Source organism: Crinia signifera, chromosome 1 (genome assembly GCF_055691185.1).
Source record: "Crinia signifera chromosome 1, ASM5569118v1, whole genome shotgun sequence".
Taxonomy (NCBI): domain Eukaryota; kingdom Metazoa; phylum Chordata; class Amphibia; order Anura; family Myobatrachidae; genus Crinia; species Crinia signifera.
This window is the reverse complement of record NC_139217.1, coordinates 228,661,324-228,683,477: the sequence shown is the minus strand read 5'-3', so window position 1 is coordinate 228,683,477 and position 22,154 is coordinate 228,661,324. Positions and strand designations below refer to the sequence as shown.

Sequence of the window (22,154 nt, the reverse complement as noted above, 5' to 3'; positions counted from 1 at the left end):
GGATAACGGATTATTCTGTATTTCGGAATATTTTAATATTTCAATGATGTATTTTGAAGTATCTTGCATTTATGCTGTATAAACACATAATATACACACAAATATATTTTATTACCACATAAAATACACACAAATATATTTTAATTGTTCAAAAAACAAGGTTTCAAAACGTGAAACAAAATTTGTGTACTATCTCAGCACTGAATTTGAATGCCAAGCAATCATTGTCTTGCACATATATAGTGCCAGTTACATATCATGTCCCCAGTGATACTGTTACAAATGTCCCCAGTGAGTTTTTAGCAAAAAAAAAAAAAATTTCACTTTCTGGAAAGTCCGTATTTCGGAATAATTTGGATAACGGATATTCGGATACGGGATACTCGACCTGTGTGTGTATGTATGTATGTATGTATGTATGTATGTATGTATGTATATGTATATGTATGTATATATATATATATATATATATATATATATATATATATATATATATATATATATATATATATATATATATATATATATATATATATATATATATATATATATTCTAATGTTATATTCCCTATAATATTTTATATGTTACAATTAAATATTTTTTACTATCCACACCTGACCATTTCTACTTAATTTAAGTATTTTATTTGTTTATTATTAATTAGCGCAATCGCCCACTTTCTTTTCTCTTGTATATTGTATTGGGGGTGACTCCTCCTTTGTATAGATTGCTGCTGTAAGCCAAGCACACTCATATAAAGCGCCTTTAGAATTGATATAGACCTTTCAATTTTTTTTTCCTTGTTACTACATAATGCAGCGTTTCTTTTACTTTCCGTGTGTGTGTGTGTGTGTGTGTGATATCTATCTATTGCACAATGGTGTAGTATTTCAGGATAAACATATATCCCTCACACATAGGTACATGTGTTATAACCAAATAACTTAAAAAAAAGTGCATGTATACAGATGAACTGGTCACCAATGAAACCTGGCAATGCTCCAGAAAGGGCACTTGTACTCCAGCCTTGCTTCCGGATCTTGCCATGTCACAAGATGCGTCCTTAAGCTCCCAGACATGCCATGTACATATAGCAGTCCTGATGATTATTTTTCTCTTTCAATGGTCCTGGTGACACAGCTCAACACTGGGATGTAGGAGGGTCCGAAGGAGCCAGGCACCTATCCTAAAGCTTTTAGAGGGTAGGCTCCTCCCCTACTGCATCCCGGACTCTCCAGTTCGTGATAGGTGCCCACTGGAGTGGGTGCTATTCTAAAGAGCTGCAGGAGCAGCTGAAGAATTAGAGTAGTTAGGGGAATTTTATTATTTTATTAATTGTACTCTAGCTAGGTAGGCACAGTGTGAGGATTCTCATAGTGAATCCTCACACTGCTAGCGCAGCAGGAGCTGACAGAAGCGCGTCCTATCAGCTCGCTGTGCACAGGGGAGACGCTGTCTGGCCTCCCTGTGCAGCGCTTACAGCTTCTTTTAAGAAGCTGCCTGGGCTCCGGAGCGTCCTGAAACCGGCTTCACGCTTAGGTGGGGATCATGGGGGACAGGCGCTCCGTGATGGCGGCGGCCATTTTCTGCGGAGCTTACACACTGAGCTCCTATATGAGAGGACAGCAGTGTTGTTACAGGCATGTTCCAAGTGGTCCCCAGCCGAGGGGGAGATACTGGAACTAGGAAATCCTACTAAGGGAGCGGCTGACTGGGGGTGGTTGGCGCCAAAAGTCACAGACCCCGCAGCAGCAGGGACTTGGTCCCTTCCCTCACTCTGTTTTTGGCGCCTTTCAGAACGCTGGCAGCGGAGCTGAGCTGGCTTACAAGATCCTGACAGTGTTTGGATTTCCTGGGCATCGTTTCCCCGCATCTGAAACCGACAGACAGATAAGTGACTGCGTGCATTAACACTGTATAAGCGCTGTTGTACATTGTATGCACTGTTTGGGTTACTTGTCGTCATGTCTGAGCAACAAGCTGTGGTTTTGGAGGAGGGAGCCCTTATTACACTGAGCGCTTGTAATGTGTGTACACAGAAATTTGTACCTGAGCAGATGGCCAAGGCGGGCTTGTGTATTGCTTGCGCTGCTGTGAGACCCATGGGGAGTGATCCCCAGAGGGCAGAGCAGATTGAACCCGCGTGGGCTAGTGCCCTGGGCAGGTCTGTTAACGCTTTAGTGCAATTGTTGGACAGGCAGAGTGATGTCTTGGTAGAATCTCAGAGACCTATGCCATCATCTCAGCAGTCCTCTGGCTTCTTGCCTCTTACCCAGGCAAATCCTGCCTTTATACAGGTGATGCAGGATACTGCAAAAGGGATCAACAGGTTTAGTGATTTACTAGACAAAATGGATGCTGATACTGCAGGGACCCCTAAGAGGGCTTACTCAGTGCCTTTATTGGTAGATGAAGAGGGAGCGTATACTGATATCCCCTGGGACCAGGGTGATGATTTGGAAGATTCCTCAGCTGCTGGGGTGGAGGATCTTATTACAGCTGTAAAACAGGCTTTAAAACTTTCAGTGGAGGATAAAACTCCTGCTAAAGGTGTGTTTAAACGACAGCGTAAGGAGGCTGTCACATTTCCTTCTGATGAAGGTTTACAGGAATTATTGGAAGGGGCTTGGGAAACCCCTGATAAAAGGCTTCAGATGCCAAAGAGATTCCTAAGCTTGTACCCCATGCCAGAGTCTCATGCGGAGCTCTGGGAAAAAGTGCCAGTTGCGGATGCTTCTGTGGCGCGCCTGTCTAAGGCTACTGTTACCTGTACAGGGGGGGCGCAGCCTTCAAAGATCCTGTGGACAAAGCTGGAGGGTAACCTCAAGGCTATATTTGAAGGGGTGGGATTCACCCTACGTCCGCTTATTGCTTCAGCCTGGGTCTCTAAGGCCATGATTGAGTGGGCTAATGATTTATGCACCATTTTACATGCTGATCCTGGTGTATTGCTGCTGGCAGAGAAACTTAAGGCAGCAGCTGAGTGTGTTTGAAGCGGAGGAGGAAGCACTTAAAATGGCGACTAGAGTTTCCACAGTATCTATCAATGCCAGGAGAGTACTCTGGCTTAAGGCCTGGGAAGCAGATAATGAGTCTAAGAAGGCCTTAGAAACTTTAGCTTTCAAAGGAAAGTTATTATTTGGTTCTGAATTAGAAGAAATTATTAAGCAAGCCACGGGCGGCAAGAGTACATTCCTGCCTGCTCCCGCGGCAAAGCAGACATCCAGATTCTCTGCTTTTAGACCGTCGGCCCTCCCCTAGAGGTGGTGCGTCCTTTCGAGGACAGTCATTTAGGGGAAAGTTCCAGTCAGCCAGGGGTAAGGCCCCAAAGTCCAAATTTGGCTCCTTTCACAAGAAGCCTGTCACCAAAGGAGAGGATAAACCCTCCGCATGACTGTCAGGGGATTTGCCCGACAGTGGTAAAGGTGGGGGGGCGTCTATCACTTTTCAGGGACGCTTGGGCTTCTCTAGACCAGGATGCCTGGGTGTTAGACATTATAGCCCAGGGCTACAAAATTCCCTTCAAAGGTCTTCCTCCGAGAAGATTTATTCCCACATCTTTACCAAAGGAAGCTCGGCTTCGGACAGCTCTTTTAGGAGCAGCTCACTCTGTTAGAGAAGGGAGTGGTAATTCCGGTTCCCAGGGCAGAGTGGAAGAAAGGCTTTTACTCCACTCTGTTTCTGGTTCCCAAACCAGACGGGTCTTTCAGACCTATACTAAATCTAAAGTCTCTAAATGTCCATTTGTGGGTAGACCATTTCAAAATGGAGTCTCTACGGTCAGTGCTGCTAAGCCTGGACCAGGGAGAATTTTTAGCATCCATGGATGTCCAGGACGCGTATCTTCATGTTCCTATACACCCAGAACATCAGGCCCTGTTGAGGTTTGCGATAGGAGACCTGCATTTACAGTTCCAGGCATTGCCCTTTGGTCTGGCCACAGCGCCAAGGGTATTTACCAAGATAATGTCTGTAATGGCGGCTGTGCTTCGGCTGAGGGGAATCACAGTGATACCTTATTTGGACGGAAGCCATCAGTTTTTTACAGGCTCACTGCTGACTTTTATTTGCAAAAGTCTCAGTTGATGCCGTCACAGAGACTCCAATTCTTGGGAGTCATTCTGGATACCCATCTGCATCGGGTATTTCTACCAGAGGCGAAGGCCAGGGATCTGGTCGCCTTAGTCCAGGAGATTCTCAGCTCTCGGAGCACATCAGTGTGGAGGTACCTCAAGCTGCTGGGGAAAATGGTGGCGTCGTTTGAGGCGCTGCAGTTTGCCAGGTTCCACTCTCGGGTGTTGCAGTGGAACATCTTGACGGCGTGGTCGGGAAACATACAGACCATGAAGTCAGAGCAGATAGTGCTGTCTTCAGAGACTCGAGCCTCCCTGAAATGGTGGACAGACGTGGATTCCCTTCAGTGGGGTCGGTCACTACAGTCCTGGAGCTGGCTGGTAGTATCTACCGACGCCAGTCTCAGGGGCTGGTGGGCAGTGGTCTTGGACCTGCGGCTGCAGGGCTTGTGGACCCCAGAGGAGGCGGCTCTACCGATCAACATCTTGGAATTGAGAGCGGTCTGGAAAGTGATTTCTCTGGCGGGAGACAGGCTACACGACTCCCTTTAAGGATTCAGACCGACAACGCCACAGCTGTGGCGTACCTGAATCACCAGGGAGGTACACGCAGCAAATTGGCCATGTGGGAGGTGTCCGGAATGTTCCAGCAGTTTCAGCTATATTCATACCAGGAGTGGAGAATATAGAGGCCGACTTCCTGAGCAGGGAGGAGCTGAAGGAAGGGGAATGGAGTTTAAATCCCCAAGTATTTTATCAGATTACCTTGAAGTGGGGAACTCCGGATGTGGACCTGATGGCATCCAGGTTCAACCATCAGGTGCCCTGATTTTATTCCAGAACAAGGAATCCACTGGCAGAAGCAGTGGATGCCATGACTATCCCCTGTGAGGGGAATCTCCTATATGTTTTTCCGCCAGTTCCAATGCTGGCGAGACTGTTGAAAAGAATACAGGCCCAGGCGATCCCGGTGATCTTAGTGGCCCCAGATTGGCCAAAGAGGTCCCGGTACTCGAGGCTTCAGAGATTGTCTGTGGACTCGTGGCGTCTACCTCTGAGGCCAGACCTGCTAAAACAAGGACCGTTCAATCATCTGGATTCAGCTCGACGGCCTGGCTATTGAGACCACCATTCTAAAGAATAAAGGATTCTCAGATGCAGTAGTTAACACCATGATAAAGGCCAGGAAATCAGTGTCTGCGGCAAATTATTATAGAGTCTTTTTCTATGATAAAGATGATTCCATGGACTGTCAGGAAAGACTGGATAAGTTAATTGTAGTTTATTTTGGGTTTTAGATACCATTGTACAATATAGGTTTGAGAGGAACTGAAATAATTTGTCCAATGTCTTGCTCAAATACAACATTAAGGATTGTGTTCCTTGATGGATTTAATAGAATATACAAAATTTTATTGAATTGAATCAGGTACTTCTTAAAAATATTTAAATGCGTACTTTTGTTAAGGAATACAAAGTACGAGCATTGAATAAAATGAAGGGGAACCTCTTCTCCATTTTAAGAACTTTTAACCAGCAAGCTGATCTTCATGGACTTGCAAACAGTATATTGAATCCATACAGGCAAGAATTTTAATCACTTTATTTAAGGGACGCCAGTTTTAATTAAATTATTTTTTAACCAAAGATATTGAATCAGGGAACCTATGGAATGCATAATTACTTCAATAGAATGCACACAGTTTCCAGAAGATGGTGGAGCCCACTTCTGGTTTCAAGATTGAATACATGAGACTTTTACAGTTCAGGTGGAACACATTTCCTTATACTCACTAGAAAGCAATTTACAGTTACCTATAGTGAGGTAAAAGAGGATATATTTCGAGACATCTAAAACTTCTGAATGTTAAATACCCTCACATCCACACTCAAAGGGATTTCACAAGTCCAGAACATGTTATGAATGCCAAGCTTTTGTACGGAGAGGAAACCTCTGGCCCCTTTTGAGGACTCTGCATGCCTGCCATTGTATATTTGTGCCTCTATACACTTTTGTGTGTAAATTATGGATTTATATAATTAAATTGCCAGGAATAATATGCCTATAAAGAACAATATACCCAAGCTCTTTACAAAGTATTTATCGCATGCAAATAAAGATCTGTACAGCTAAAGTTCCATACACACTGGGCGACTATGCCCAGCGTGTTTGGACAGCGATGATCGCATTCCACGCTGGGGGGGGAAAGTCGTTCAGTACATACACACTGAGCGGCTTTCCCCCTGCCCGGCATCATCAGCAGGGGGTAGGACGGCTTTGCATAGTGCAGTGCTATGCAAAGCCGTCCTCAAAGCTGCTCATTTGCTGGTATTACCAGCAGATGAACGGCTTTCCCGGTGATGATGCGGGAGCACACAGCGGCGATCATCGCCGGGGCATACACACTGGCTGGCTTTTGAGCTGAAAGCCGCTCAAAACATGCTGTGTATGGGCCTTTATGAACAGAACATGCTTAAGTTACCCACAAGTAATGTTTAAAGATGGCCATCAGCACTCTGATGCGCAGGGGCTGCTGGGAGTCTGCATTGGAGTCAAGCTCCACCCCTTACAATGGTAAATTTTTCATAGAGTTTTTCTAATGCTGACCAGCTTTTTAAACAAAGGACATCCCACTAACCATGTGCCCGGCCCATACGTTCAAGCACCTGTTGTTTATGACCCTAGATAGGGATTTGGAACATCCTCTCAGGTAATCTCAAATATTAGACTTGTAATGCACTCAATTCAGAATTTCAACTGTTATGGTATTATAACAATGTCTACACCTGTTGCTCCAGCTACACTAGAATGACACTTAATATTTTTTTTTTTCTTCAGTTGCACAGAACAGTGAAAAACTCCAAGACAGTCCTTGTGTGTTTGTGCTGTCACCAAGACAAGTGGACCTTATAAAGAATTCAAGGTAATGTTTTGCATGCTCATTATGAAAACTGAAGCACTCTGCTATACCATCACTGTTATGTTATGGTTTGCTTGTGAACAATCAAAACTCCTGAAAGGCCCACACACACACTGGGCAACTTTGAGCTGAACGCAGCTCCAAAGCTGTCGTGTATAGTCAGATGATGCATGATCTTGCATCATCGCCGGCGGCCGCTGTTCGTCTGTTTGATTTACCATCAGAAAAAAAGGATAAACTGCGCTCAATCCTGTTAACTCAATTCTTATTAATTCCACTGATTAGTGGTTAATTGACATATACCAATATACGTACAGGAGAAAAATATATAAAACCTATGCGTATAAGGTTCAGGCAACGGGGGAGGGAAATGCCAATTCCCAATCGGATAACAAAAAAGAAAAATACATGTACACGCGCTAGAAACAATGTGTAATATATTTTGCAATTTATTTAAACAGGCTTTTTTTATCAATCAGTATCACTGGCCAGTGAAAAATCATAACAGGCATATATAGACAAAAAAGAGTGGAAAAGAACAAAACAAATTTTTATTTTTTTAATAAACAGAATAGAAAGAAATGTATATATAAAAAGATGGCTCCGAATTTTGTTCAAGTGTGGCCTTTGAAGTTTAATTGTGTCCAGATATTATTGGATCCTTCCTGTCAACAGCATGTCGGCTATTTTTAGAGGACACTGTTTAGTGTATATGAAAGTTCTATTGGGCAGCTTTTAACCTTGTTTCCTCTCAAAAGCTAAGCGATTTTCCATATCTTTTACCTTTATTTTTATGTTCCCGTTTTTATGATCATATGAATGTATTGACAGGGCTCTTATTTTAGCCGAGCAGATTTTATTGTGTTTTACAGCATATTTTAGGGATTCTTTTTATTGCTGAGCACCGTATATATTTTTAGAGTATATTACCTCTATTGTTTCATTACGTGTTGTACAAATACCCCCCTTCCCTTTGTTAAAATAAATTTCTGACATCTTTTTTGAAATATTTGATTTTAATTTCTTATTGTACCCATAAAACCGATCGCCGAGTTCCAAAAAATTAGTTCTCCAAAAATTTCTACCCTATACAGACGGTTCACCAACGTCTGGCTTTGGACTCGTGCTGACACCCATTTTTTCTGAGTGGGGAGTGTTTTATATACATAGATTTCTTGTTGAGGTGTAATAGAACACCCAAAACTTTTTTAGAAGTACTAATATCCTTCTGTATACAAGTATATATATCTTGGCGCTGAAATCTTCTCTCTCTCTTGTGTACCCATATATATATATATATATATATATATTTTTTTTTTTTTGTCTATATATGCCTGTTAGGCTTTCTTTTTTTTTTTTTTTTTTTTTTGATCAGTATCACTGGCCAGTGAAAAATCATGTTTCAATAAATTTCAAAATATATTTTATACATTGTTTCTAGTGCGTGTACATGTATTTCTTTCTGGTTTACCATCAGACTGAATGGCTTTCCATAGCCGCCTGCTAAGGAAATCCGTTCAGAGTGGAGCAATAATCGCTGTCCATACACGCTGGGCAAAATAACCACCCAGCGTGTATGGACCTTTAGTTAAATATGCTACGGACTGGTAATTTATATTAATGTGTATGACAGAACACTTATAACGCTAGGCTTAACATGTTCGGATTGCTGAAGGTAAGTTAAGCTGGTCACGTTTTCTGCTTCTCCTGTGAGGCAGTGTTATTTTAGCTAGGGATTTTTCTAGCAGCTAGAGGACGTATGTGTGCCGGTTTGTCGCATTACTATAAACCTATAAGGGCCAGTATGGAACTGCTCCCTCTCTGCCCTTCTGGCATCTAGTCTGTTATTCTTTCACAGTTCTTTCCTGCTGGGTTTCTTTTCTATCCTTATTAACAGTAAAGGGTTCAATAGCAGTTTATTAGATTATCACTTGTACAAAATGTTTAGACCATTCTATTCCATACCAGTCCACAAGTTAGTTATTGTGTGCAACATGTGATTCTGATCAGCAGACCCCTAGTCAGGATACTTCTATTTGGGCATCCCAGCTCACACATGTTATGTTTAACCTGTCTGCAGAACTAGAAGCCTCTTGTAAAAAGAGGGAATTTTCCAGGCTATCAGCTTCTACTGTCTATGTCCCAGGCTCTGGTTAGATCAGTATCGGGTTTATCAAAGGTTGTAACACCCTCTACATCATTAAAGGCGCAACTTTTATCTAAAGAGGTGTCTGCCTTTGGTGCTACAGTTTGATGCATCAAATGAGGATGAGCCCCCTGTCCTGGAGGAAGGAGAGTTTACACAGGTATCTGAGGATGCCTGCTCAGCAGTTCAGGAATCTGACCCTCTGGATATTGAGGATTTGATTCTGGCTGTGCGCAAGCTACTAGAGGTTGAGGAGCCAGAGCTAGTTCAGGCCAAAAATGCCTTTTTTTTGCTAAAAACCCGCAATCAAATGCAGTATTTTTTAATTCAGAGGAATTAGATGAGATGCCTCTGCTTCTGGCACAGGTCTGGTTTTCATATCAGTGCTGATACAGACCACACTGTGCTAGAAGCAGACAGCGACACCCCAGGCAGGGAAGAGGAACTGCATGGGTTTTCAAAGCTGGCGGGTGCTAGAATGAACACTACTCAAGCTTCAGATCCTCTGCATTGGCCATTTCTAAACGCAGTTTTTTTTTGCTCAGGCAATGACAGGCAGGGCTAAATCCAAGTAGGCTGTAGAGGTGTTAGTTTTCTGAAACAGTACTTTTTGGAGTGGAATTGGATATGTGGATATCCTAAGCAACCGGTGGTAAGTCTGCTTTTCTTTCTTCTGCTCCAGCCCCTAGACTTTTTTTTTTTTTTTTTTCAGGTCTGTCGTTTTTCAGTTCTTTCGGCCCTGGGGCTGCGGTAGAGATTGTTCCAGAGATAGTTCCTTGTAGATCCCGGGCCAATGGTCGCGTCACAGCGAGAGCTTCACAACAGGACTCTTAAGTCAGCCCCAAAGCTCAGCTTGTGACGGGGTCTCTCTCCCCTGGGGGGACCCCTCTGTGAAACAGTCTGCAGGTGTTTTGAGCTATTTGGACACAATCCTACCAAGCTGTGTGGGTGCGAGATTTAATCAGTCAAGGGTACAAGCTGGAGTTTAATTTTCCTCCACCTCCAAGGTTTTTTTGCCTATGGGTTTGCCAGTTTCATACGACAAGCGTGATGTTCTTCAGGTGGCTGTGGCAAAACTGGTATTGATCCAGTACCCACAAATCAAAAGAAACTGCTATTCCAGCCTTTTCATGGTATTAAACTGGGTGGTTCAGTACCGCCCATTCTCCATTTGAATGATCTAGACCAGAGGTTCTCAAACTTTGGGTCTTGACCCCAAAGTGGGTACCGACCTGCTGAGCATGGGGTCGCGACTCCATGTTGCTGACCATCAGGCTGATGACTTTTCTGGAAAATCTGTTGAATTGTCTGTTTTAGACTACTCCAATCATTTTGAGCCTCCACAATGCTGCTGCGCCATGCATGTCCTGTCTCCTGATGACACATGCGATGTGATAAACTTCTGCAGTCACTTGCTGGGGTCTTGAAATTATTTTTATTGTCTGATGCGGTCCCAGAGCAAAATAGTTTGAGGTTCTCTGATCTAGACCCATATTTGAGAAATTTCAAAATGGAATCTCTCCACTCCCTGATTGCAGGTTTGGAACACGCTTTTTGGTATCATTGGACATCAAATACATACCTATATATTCCCATATGACCTTCTCATCAGATGTATCTCAGCCTTGCTCTGAGAGATCTTCATTATCAAGGTCCGGCCACTGTCTTTCGGCCTTTAGTCAGCCTCCAAGGTCATTACAACTCATCCATCCAAGAGAATGGGCCCTACATATGAAGGTCTTTCACATGTTACGCCAACGGTGGGGTTTCTTCCTCTGTTGGAGGATCTTCTGAAGCAAGGATTTTTCGTTTTTTGGACTTCACTACCATGCTGCTAAACGTAGACACTTTAAGGGCCCTCTTGAAATGCGCGGGGATTACCATAGCTGTCATTCAGACCATGCTTAATGCCCAAAAGGAGGTTGCCTTTAAAACACTGCAACTGGAAGGCTTACATCTCCTCATGTGAAAGTAGGAGGGTGACCCCTCTGGGGTTCAATGTGTCTCATCTTCTGCTGTTTCTTGAAGGTACAAGTTTCAGCATTGTCCATTTTCTTTAACAAGAAAATAGCTCTTATGCCAGATGTTCAGATATTTTTGTGGTGGTCTAGTTGCAGCCTCCATTTGGATGCCCACCTGGTGCTGTTCTTCCTGCCCGGGTGATGGTTTTGTTTTCTGCGGTTCTGCTTTTTGTTCAGTTTCCACATCATTGTTCGGTTTACACCTGTTTGTGTTGGGTTTATATGTGTTTTGCTCCTCTCTTAAAATTCCAGCTCTCCTCTGAACAGTTTACAAAAACGGAGTTGGGGAGGTGTATAGAGAGGTGCAGCTGACACCCTACTCAAGGTATTTACTACACTTTCTATACCCACTGTTAAATCCATTTCTGCGAATCCACAGGGGACACTGGAATGTAGATTTAACAATGCGTACCAAAATCCTGTTTTATGTAGCAACAGATTCCTTGAAATTGGACTCCTTTTTGTTTCAATACTTTTGTTAGATCAATAATCTCAAATGGAGGTAAAGGAGTCTCCAATTATATTTCACTAGTCTTAAGGCCCATCTGACGGGCGAAAGTTTATGCTTCTGCAATTCTTGTTGCCTTCCAAACAAAGGTTCCCCTTAAGGTAGTCTGTGTTGTATTCAGAAAGTCCTAAGGGTACGTTTTCCTCCTAAGAATCAGTCAGGTGAGTTAGGTGTTTAGACAAACAGGTTGTATGTCTCGCCAATAAAATAATTTGAAAGCTGTGTACTGAAGTGATCCAACTTATGCCGTGTTTACACTGCCAGTGTGAACAACACTGGTTTTGCCTGGCATCTTAATGCCGGGGACTTCAGTGCCGGTCCCTGTTCTCACTGCTAAGGCAAATTCCGAGGTGAAGCAGTTCTAGCTGGTAATTTTCCTTTTAACACGGGTTTTTTTTTTTGCAGTGTGAATGGGTCAACCTGTGTCTGCATACCCTGGTCTCCAACCCAGGTAAAATGCAGGGTTGTAAACCCCTGGAAATTTAGACAAATTTAGATTAAAAGGTAAATTACCGGGTCGACATGCTAGACCTGGGATTTTGCCTAGCAGTGAGAATGGGGTGTCAGTAATCAAAATTATAGTCAATTTGGCAATATGACTAGTGAGCATGTCAGCCATAGACCTTTTTCTTCAATTGGAAAGGCAAGGATTTTGATCTGGAAAAGATATGTAGGATCAATAATTTCTTCTGTTTCCAATGATTGTGTAAATTCTGCAATAATGTACTCCCAAAAGTTAGTTAATAGGAGTAGACTGTATACCAGGGGTTCACATAACTATTTCCTATTTGAAAATCCCTTTCAACAGAAGACTGGGTTGGTGATGGGGGCTAATATGACCCCTTGGTATCTTTATGGTCTCCTATGAGGAAGTACACCTCTGTGGAAATGTATCATAGAAACATAGAATTTGACGGCAGATAAGAACCATTTGGCCCATCTAGTCTGCCCCTTTTTTACCCTTCAGGTAAACTCAACCCTTTTTAATCCTTATTTCTTTGTAAGGATATTCATATGCCTATCCCAAGCATGTTTAAATTGTTCTACTGTCTTAGCCTCTACCACCTCTGATGGGAGGCTATTCCACTTATCCACTACCCTTTCTGTGAAGTAATTCTTTCTAACATTTCCCCTGAACCTACCTCCCTCCAGTTTCAGTGCATGTCCTCGTGTTTTATTACTTGTTTTCCTTTGAAGAAAATTTCCCACCTGTACTATGTTTAAACCCTTGATATATTTGAAGATTTCTATCATGTCCCCCCTTTCCCTTCTCTGCTCCAAACTATACATGTTAAGATCTTTTAGTTTATCCAGGTAAGTTTTGTGATGTAGGCCATGAACCATTTTAGTTGCCCTTCTTTGTACACTCTCCAATGTATTTATATCCTTCTGAAGATATGGCCTCCAGAACTGGACACAGTATTCCAGAGGAGGTCGTACCAATGACCTATAAAGTGGCATTATTACGTCTTTTTTTTCTGCTACTGATTCCTCTCCCTATGCAACCAAGCATCTGACTAGCCTTCCCCATTGCTTTGTTACATTGCCTCCCTGCCTTTAAGTCACTTGAAATAGTGACTCCTAGATCTCTTTCCTCCTCAGTAGTTTTCATTATAGTACCCTTGATACTATATTGAGCCTTTGGGTTTTTGAGTCCCAAGTGCATAATTTTGCATTTTTTAGCATTAAACTGTAGTTGCCATTCTCTTGACCAATTCTCAAGTTTACTTAGATCATCAGTCATTTGATTTACCCCTCCTGGTGTGTCTACTCTGTTGCATATCTTTGTATCATCTGCAAAAAGGTATCCTTCTGTGATATCCTTTTTATGTATGTTTATATAGATTAGTTTATTTTTTTGCAGATCTGGGGGGGAGGGTGTCATTCGCACAAGACAAAAGATAGTGACCGGACCCCTAATATGTCCACTGGAATATATTAGTTTCTTGGGAACAGGGGTGTGCTACCCTTGGACACGGCAGAATTACACGAAAAAAGAGAAAGAAGAATGTCCTTTTTGTGGGTGCACCTCTAATAAACTAACTTTTAAGAATTAACCTTTATTTCATTATTAAAAGGCTGCAAAAATGATTTAAAAAAAACATATATCGACATATACAGTTGGGATGACACACATAAAACAAAGGTGGCGGGCAGGGATTGTATATTATTGTTTGCACATACTGCCACCGAATGGTAATCTGCAGATAGGTAAAGTGCATGTGGTCTCTATCTGCAGATTACCATTCGGTGGCAGTATGTGCAAACAATAATATATAAAAACTGGTCCAAGACATACCTAGTGCTGAGATATTGTGCTCTGGTGGATTCGCCAATCTGCAGATTACCTCATATGGTGGCAGTTTGAGTGATCAACAGAGACACCACCAGGATAGCCCTCATTTGGTCTTTTTGTTGAGGTCTACATAGTGACACTCCAGCCCACTCTTATCTGGGAGACCAGGGTTGTTTTTCCAGTGTGCATTACATGGGGTGCAACATATGGGCAACAACCCTTACTTTTTACACCAAAATTCATTGGAGCTAATTGTGACATACTGGGGTATGATTACCCAGTTCAGATCGACATAGATCCAAGCAGCAGGAAGAGATTGGTATTAGTATTGAAACTACCAATCCACTGCACGGATCAGCCTATCTGAAACACTGTTGAATGTAACATCCTACACACTTGTGAATAAAGATTATAACGGAGCAATCCCTGCCAGCCACCTTTGTTTTATGTGGGTCATCCCAACTGTATATGTCGATATGTTTTTTTAAAATCATTTTCGCAGCCTTTTAACCCCTTCCCGCCGCAGCCTGTTTTTGCCTTCCTGACAGAGCCCTTTTTTTCAAATCTGACATGTATCACTTAAGTGGGGATAACTTTTTTTTTGCTTTTACTTATCCCAGTGATTTTGAGACTGTTTTCTCGTGACACATTGTACTTCAAGTTAGTGGTAAATTTGGGTCGATACAGTCTGTTTTTTTGTGAAAAATACCAAAATGTCGTAAAAAAATGGAAAATTTAGCAATTTTCAAAATGTTAAATTTTCTGCTTGAGACAAATAATCATACCACTCAAAATAGTTAATAACTAACAAAGACCATATGTCTACTTTATGTTGCCATCATTATTTCAACCTCCTTTTAATTTTTTTGGACACTAGGAGGCTTAAAATATGAATAGCAAATTCAAGAAAATTTCAAACACTGATTTTTTTAGGGACCAGTTCAGTTCTGATGTGACTTTGAGGGACTTGTATGTGAGACACCCCCATAAATGATGCCATTTCAAAAACTGCACCCCTCACAGTATTCAAAACAGCATTTTGGAAGTTTGTTAACCCTTTAGGTGTTTCACAGGAATTAAAACAAAGTGTAGGTGAAATTTCAAAATTTCATTTTTTTTGCAGATTTTCAATTTTAATACATTTTTCTAAGGAACACAGTAGATTTTACTAGAGAAATGTGACTAAAAATTGATTCCCCCAATTCTTTTGTTTTCATAAATATCCTATATGTGGCCCTAGTGTGCACGTTGACCAAACCACAGGCTTCATAATAGAAGGAGCACCTACTTGATTTTGGAGCCTCCTTTTTATGAGATTATTTTTTAGGCACCATGTAGGTTTCTAGGCACCATAAGATACTAAATGTTAGGAACCCCCCCACAAGTGACCCCATTTTGCAAACTACACCCCTCAGGGAATTCATCTAGGGGTATAGTGTACATTTCAAACCCCCAGGGGTTTCACCAATTGTGGTACAACTGGGCTGTGAAAATGAAAAATTACATTTTTTACACAAATGCAGTTCTGGCTCAAAATTTTTCATTTTCACAAGGAATGAAGGAGACAAAGCACCCCAAAATCTGTGCCCCAATTTCTCCCGAGTACGGCAATGCCTCACATGTGACCAAAAAATACCATTTGGGTGCATGGCAGGACTCAGAAGGGAAGGAGTGATATTTGAATTTTGCAGCACAGATTCTGGTGGAATGTTGGTGGGGGCTATGTCGCATTAGCAAGACCCCCGAAGCACCAATACAGTGGAACCCCCCCACAAGTGACCCCATTTTGCAAACTACACCCCTCAGGGAATTCATCTAGGGGTATAGTGTACATTTCAAACCCCCAGGGGTTTCACCAATTTTGATACTACTGGGCTGTGCAAATGAAAAATTACATTTTTTTACACAAAAATGCAGTTCTGGCTCAATTTTTCATTTTCATAAGGTATGAAGGAGAAAAAGCACCCCAAAATCTGTGCCCCAATTTCTCCCGAGTATGGCAATGCCTCATATGTGACCAAAAAATACCAGTTGGGTGCATGGCAGGACTCAGAAGGGAAGGAGTGATTTTTGGATTTTGCAGCTCAGATTCTGGTGGAATGAATGGTGGGTGCTATGTGGCATTAGCAAGACCCCCGAAGCACAGTGAAATGATGAACCTAATAATCCATAGATGTGTGGTATATTTTAAAACACTCCTTTATACATAGGCCGGGTTTGTCGGGGCAAGTTTCACAGTGGAAAATAGTATCCTTTCTTATTCCCTTTTTATAGCAAACTTTGCACCTTTTTGTGTCCTGCCCTTTTTTGCAGTGTAGGGGATTTCGTTAGGAAAATGCTGCCCTGGTACAATACGGGGGCCAGTACTAGAAGTACTGGGGCCCTCTGCCTGCTGGTTCCCAAATATTAGGCCCTTTATGACTTCTCTTGAAAGTGCATAAATGTCCCCCTCTGGCTGGTAGAACGGAATAGCACGTAAGCGTTATACAGTGCCATCTGGATGATCTACACGGCCAGCTTATTGTACCAGATTTTTGTTTTCCGCAGGGCACTGTACGGCTTCAGTACCTGATCTGAAAGATCCACTCCGCCCATGTACTTATTGTAATCTAGGATACAATTAGGTTTTGAGGTGTGGGTACTGGTACCTCGTACAGGGACGGAGGTGGTACTGTCTCCATGAATTGTCAGTATAAGGACATCCCTCTTGTCCTTATATTTGACCAACAACATATTTTCGGTGGATTGTGCCCTGCTTTCACCCCTTCTCAGTACTTGGGCAATGTGCGTTTTTGGGAGGCCTCTTTGGTTCTTGCGCACAGTACCGCAAGCTGCTGTACCTCTTGAACCAAGGGCCTTAAACAGGGGGATGCTAGTGTAAAAGTTATCCACATAGAGGTGATAGCCTTTATCCAGGAAGGGGTGCACTAAATCCCAGACAATTTTTCCACTAACACCTACGAGGGAGGGGGGGCATTCTGGCGGTTCAATTCTTGAATCCTTCCCTTCATACTTAATTGGATTACTCAATCAACCTGATTTTACCCACTGGTCTCCTCTCTGACAGTAGTTCCTTGCCTGTTACCTTCTCTCTCACTCTGTTTTCTACCAAATTTACTACAGACGCTGTCTGTCCTCCCAAATCCCTCTGTCTGCTTTCACTAACCTACCCTCTCACCTTCGGTTCCTCATGGCTGTTAATCTCTCAACTTCACTTTCTCCAACTGCTCCTCCCCCCTCCCATCCCATACCTATCCTGACCACTCGCCCCCGCACCCCCACCCTCCCAATGACCCCCCCTCGCTTCTGCAATCCCAAAAACCTTATCCACATAAATACACAACCCACCCCCCCTCTTTCCTGTGCACTATGGAACGCCAGATCCATCTGCAACAAACTCCCTGCCATCCATGACCTATTCATCTCTAGAGCATTCCACCTCCTTGCTATTACCGAGACCTGGCTCTCCACCTCTGATTCTGTCTCTCCAGCTGCTCTCTCCCACGGTGGCCTCTCTTTCTCTCACACTCCCAGGCCTGACGGTCGCCAAGGTGGCGGTGTGGGTTTTCTCCTCTCAGCCTCATGCACCCACAGTGTCATTCACCCTGAACCCTCTCTCCTTTTCTCCTCCTTTGAGTCTCACTCTATCCGTCTATACTACCCCTACCACCTCCGTGTCGCTGTAATCTACCGCCCCCCTGGCCCTATCTCCCAATTTCTTGACAACTTCGCCGCCTGGCTTCCACACTTCCTCTCCTCTGACCTGCCATCTGTCATTCTTGGTGACTTTAACATCCCCTTGGATAACCCCGCTGATCCTGGCACCTCCAAACTCCTCTCTCTCTGCTCCTCTCTTGGCCTATCTCAGTGGACTACCTCTCCCACCCACATCCAAGGACACTCCCTCGATCTCGTCTTCTCTCGCTCTTGTTCCCTTACTGACTACACTATCTCAGCTTTTCCTCTTTCTGACCATCACCACATCTCCTTCTCCCTCACTGCTTCCCCCTCTCCCACCCCCCCTCCCAAGCGCATTGTCTCACGGCATAACGTCAACACACTTGATCTTGCTGCCTTCTCAAACACGCTGTGTCCTCTTCTCGCCCCAATCGCCCTCATGTCCTGCCCGAACCTCGCTGCCTCCCTCTATAATGACACCCTATCTTCGGCATTAGACTCTGCCTGCCCTCCCTCCTCTATCCCCCTTCGATGCTCCAACCCCCAACCGTGGCACTCACCTATCACCCGATTCCTTAAAAAGTGCTCTCGCACTGCTGAGCGCTTCTGGAAGAAATCACGCTCCCTTGCGGATTATCTCCATTTCAAATTCATTCTTTCCTCCTTCAGCTCTGCCCTTGCTCTGGCCAAGGAATCCTACTTTAAGTCCCTCATCCTTTCCCAATCATCCAATCCCCGCAGGCTCTTCGCCACCTTCAACTCCTTGCTCTCCCCCCCTCCTCCAGCTCTTCCGTCCTCCATCGTAGCCGCTGATTTTGCTACCTACTTTTCAACCAAAATCTCCTCTCTCAGGACTGCCATCACTGCTGCCATGACCTCACCCTCTCCCTCCTCCCCTCCTACATCTCCACTCCCCTCCTTCCAACCCCTGTCCTCATTTTACCCCACCACTGCTGCTGAAGTCCACTCTATCCTTCAATCCGCTTCTCCCTCCACCTGCCCGCTTGATCCTATCCCCTCCAATATTATCCGTCGTCTCAGTCCATCAGTCTGCTCTCACCTGGCTCACCTCTTTAATCTTTCCCTATCCTCTGGGATCTTCCCTTCCTCCTTCAAACACGCTCTTGTCTCCCCAATTCTCAAAAAAACAAATCTGGACCCCAACTCTCCATCCAACTACAGGCCCATCTCCCTCCTCCCTTTTGCCTCCAAACTCCTAGAACATCTGACCTATAATCGTCTCCTAAGCCACCTTACTGCTAACTCCATTCTAGACCCCCTCCAATCCGGGTTCCGCCCTTTACATTCCACTGAAACTGCCCTGACCAAAGTCACTAACGATCTACTATCGGCTAAATCCAAAGGCCTCTTCTCTATCCTCATCCAGCTTGATCTGTCGGCTGCCTTTGACACTGTTGACCACCCTCTCCTGCTCAACACCCTCCGCTCCTTTGGCATCACTGGCACGGTCTTCTCCTGGTTCACCTCATACCTCTCCGATCGCTCCTTCTCCGTCTCCACTCCGAGCTCCTCCTCTCCTACTACCCCCCAGCCAGTCGGTGTTCCCCAAGGGTCAGTCCTTGGCCCTCTCCTCTTCTCCCTCTACACCACCTCTCTGGGCACCATCATCAGCTCCTATGGTTTTCATTACCACCTTTATGCTGATGATACCCTAATCTATCTCTCCTCCCCCGACTTATCCCCATCACTTCTGTCCAAGGTCTCCGAATGCCTCACGGCCATCTCAGCCTGGATGACCCAACGCTTCCTGAAACTAAACATGGCTAAAACTGAACTTCTAATCTTCCATCCCCCGAACATCCCCTCTTCTCCCACTATCTCCATCAGCATTGGTGAAACCGAGATCACGTCCACCGACCAAACGCGCTGCCTCGGTGTCATCATTGACTCCTCCCTCTCTTTCACCCCCCACATTCGTGCTCTCTCACAGTCTTGCCGCTTTCACCTACGCAACATCTCACGCATCAGACCATTCCTCTCCACTGACGCGACCAAAATTCTCATTCACTCTCTTGTCATCTCCCGCCTTGACTACTGCAACATCCTTCTCTCTGGGCTACCTCTCACCCGCCTCGCACCTCTCCAATCCATTCTTAACGCTGCTGCTAGGCTCATCTTCCTCTCCCGCCGCTCTACCTCCGCCTCCCCCCTCTGTTTATCTCTTCACTGGCTCCCCATTCCTTTCCGAGTTCTCTTTAAACTCCTCACCACCACCTACAAGGCTCTCTCCTCCTCCACAGCTCCCTACCTCTCTTCACTGATCTCTATCCACACTCCCTCCCGTCCTCTTCGCTCCATCGCTGACCGCCGACTGACCTCTCACCTAATCACCTCCTCCCACTCCCGTGTCCAAGATTTCTCTCGCGCTGCCCCCCTGCACTGGAACAACCTCCCGCCACCCATCAGGCTATCGGATTCCCTTACCTCCTTCAAGCGCTCCCTCAAAACCCACTTTTTTCGACTAGCCTATCCCTCCTCCTAACCTCTTTTAATCCTCCTATCCTGCCTCCGTTCCCCTCCGTTCCTACTTATCCTATTGTGTTTCGTTCGTCCACCCACCTATTTTTAGTATGTTAACTCTTATGAGCAGGGCCCTCCTTCCTCACATACTCACCCTACCTCATTGCCTCACCTGTGCTCCTGTCCTGTTCTTCCCTTCCTCTGCTTCATCTTCGGTCTCCTTGACTGTTTTGACACCTACTTCTGAACTGATGCTGATTTTAGTTCTACCAGCTATACCCCTATTTATACTGTATCTTTCTACACACCCTGTACGTTACCTTGTAATTTTTTTTTTTTTTTGCTATGTACGGCGCTGCGGACACTTTGTGGCGCCTTATAAATAAACGTACTACTACTACACCTGTGGGTGTACCCTGAGGTGCTTTCACACAGTTTATACATTTTTATGCCATACCTTGCCCTCTTACTGGGAAGGTACTGGCGGAATTTAACCCTTCCTTTAAAATGTATAAGGGACTCGTCGATACAAATAAATTTTTCAGGGATGTACATCTCTGCAAATTTGGCACTGAAATGATCAATGACCGGCCTGACTTTGAATAGCCGGTCAAAGGTGGGATCATCTCTGGGTGGGCACTGTGCATTATCGGTGTAATGTAAAAATGTAAGGATTGTCTCAAAACGAGTCCGAGCCATGGCCATACGGTAAAGTGGGGTGCTGTACAGAACATCTGTACTCCAATATTGCCTAATTTCTGGCTTTTTTACTATGCCCATATGTAACACCAGACCCCAAAACGTCATCATCTCTACTGCATCTACAGGGGTCCACCTAGCAAATGATGACGTGGGGTTTTGAGCAATAAACTGCTGGGCATATAAATTACTTTGGTCCACCATTAAATTTATAAAATCATCAGAGAAAAATAATTTGAAAAAGTCAATTTCTCTGAGACCTGCTGAATTAAATTGGATTCCTGGGATGGCCAAAAACTCAGGAACCTGGGGCTCAAAATTGTCTGGTGGTGGGGTCCATACGGGATCAATCATTTGGGGGGGGTCTCAGCTGCTCTACGGGGGCGTCTTTGAGGGGGTCCCTCATCACTAGAGGAGGAAGATGAGGTTAAGACGAATCCTTCAAATTCCCAGCTTTCGTCACTGGCTGTGTCAGAGTCAGAGGCAAGCATGGCATATGCCTCCTCCGCTGAATACATTCTTCTGGATGACTGGGATGACATTTGGGATGCCATTTTTATTTTTGTGTTTCTGTAAGTGTAATGTTTCAACACGTGTATAGTGTAGGGGGGGTACAAACTTTATTTCAACACGGGGGGTGTGTAGTGTGTATGTAGTGCAGAAAAAAAAAATACTTTATACAGGAATTTGATCCCAATAATAAAAAAAAAAATTATATCAACCCTGTGCCAAAAATGCTGTTCAGTGATGTACGTCACTGATCAGCGCTCAGCGGCCACAGGACACCCACAAAAGCAACGTGGGTGTAAAAACAAAACCCCACTGCACTCTCCAAAAAAAAAAAACTGCAGATCAGTGATGCAACACTGATTAGCAGTGAGGGGCAGCAGGCACACAACTGTGGGTGCAACCTGACAGGGTATATATATAAAAAAAAAAAAAACCTGCACCCCCAAAAAGTTGCTGATCAGTTAATTTATACTGATCAGCACAAAAGGGGGGGCAGCAGTCAGTTGCACAGGCAGCACAACCTTTGGTGCAACTGACAGGTGTGTATATATATAAAAAAAAAACCTGCACCCCCAAAAAGTTGCTGATCAGCACAGATATACTGATCAGCACAAAAGGGGGGGCAGCAGACACAAAATATAGCACTCTGTCACTATCTGTCACTATCTGTCACTATCTGTCACTATCTGTCACTATCTGTCACTATCTGTCACTATCTGTCACTATCTGTCACTATCTGTCACTATCTGTCACTATCTGTCACTATCTGTCACTATCTGTCACTATCTGTCACTATCTGTCACTATCTGTCACTATCTGT

General features: G+C 44.1%; 1 protein-coding gene across 1 annotated transcript in view; it reads left to right on the top strand.

Annotated features, from left to right (window-relative positions):
- Positions 1-22,154, top strand: part of PIAS4 (protein inhibitor of activated STAT 4) — a 56,588-nt gene that overhangs the window by 9,300 nt on the left and 25,134 nt on the right. The window contains exon 3 of the mRNA XM_083179372.1: positions 6,914-6,998. Within this exon, the coding sequence (XP_083035498.1) occupies positions 6,914-6,998 (85 nt within the window). The remainder of the gene's footprint in view (positions 1-6,913; positions 6,999-22,154) is intronic.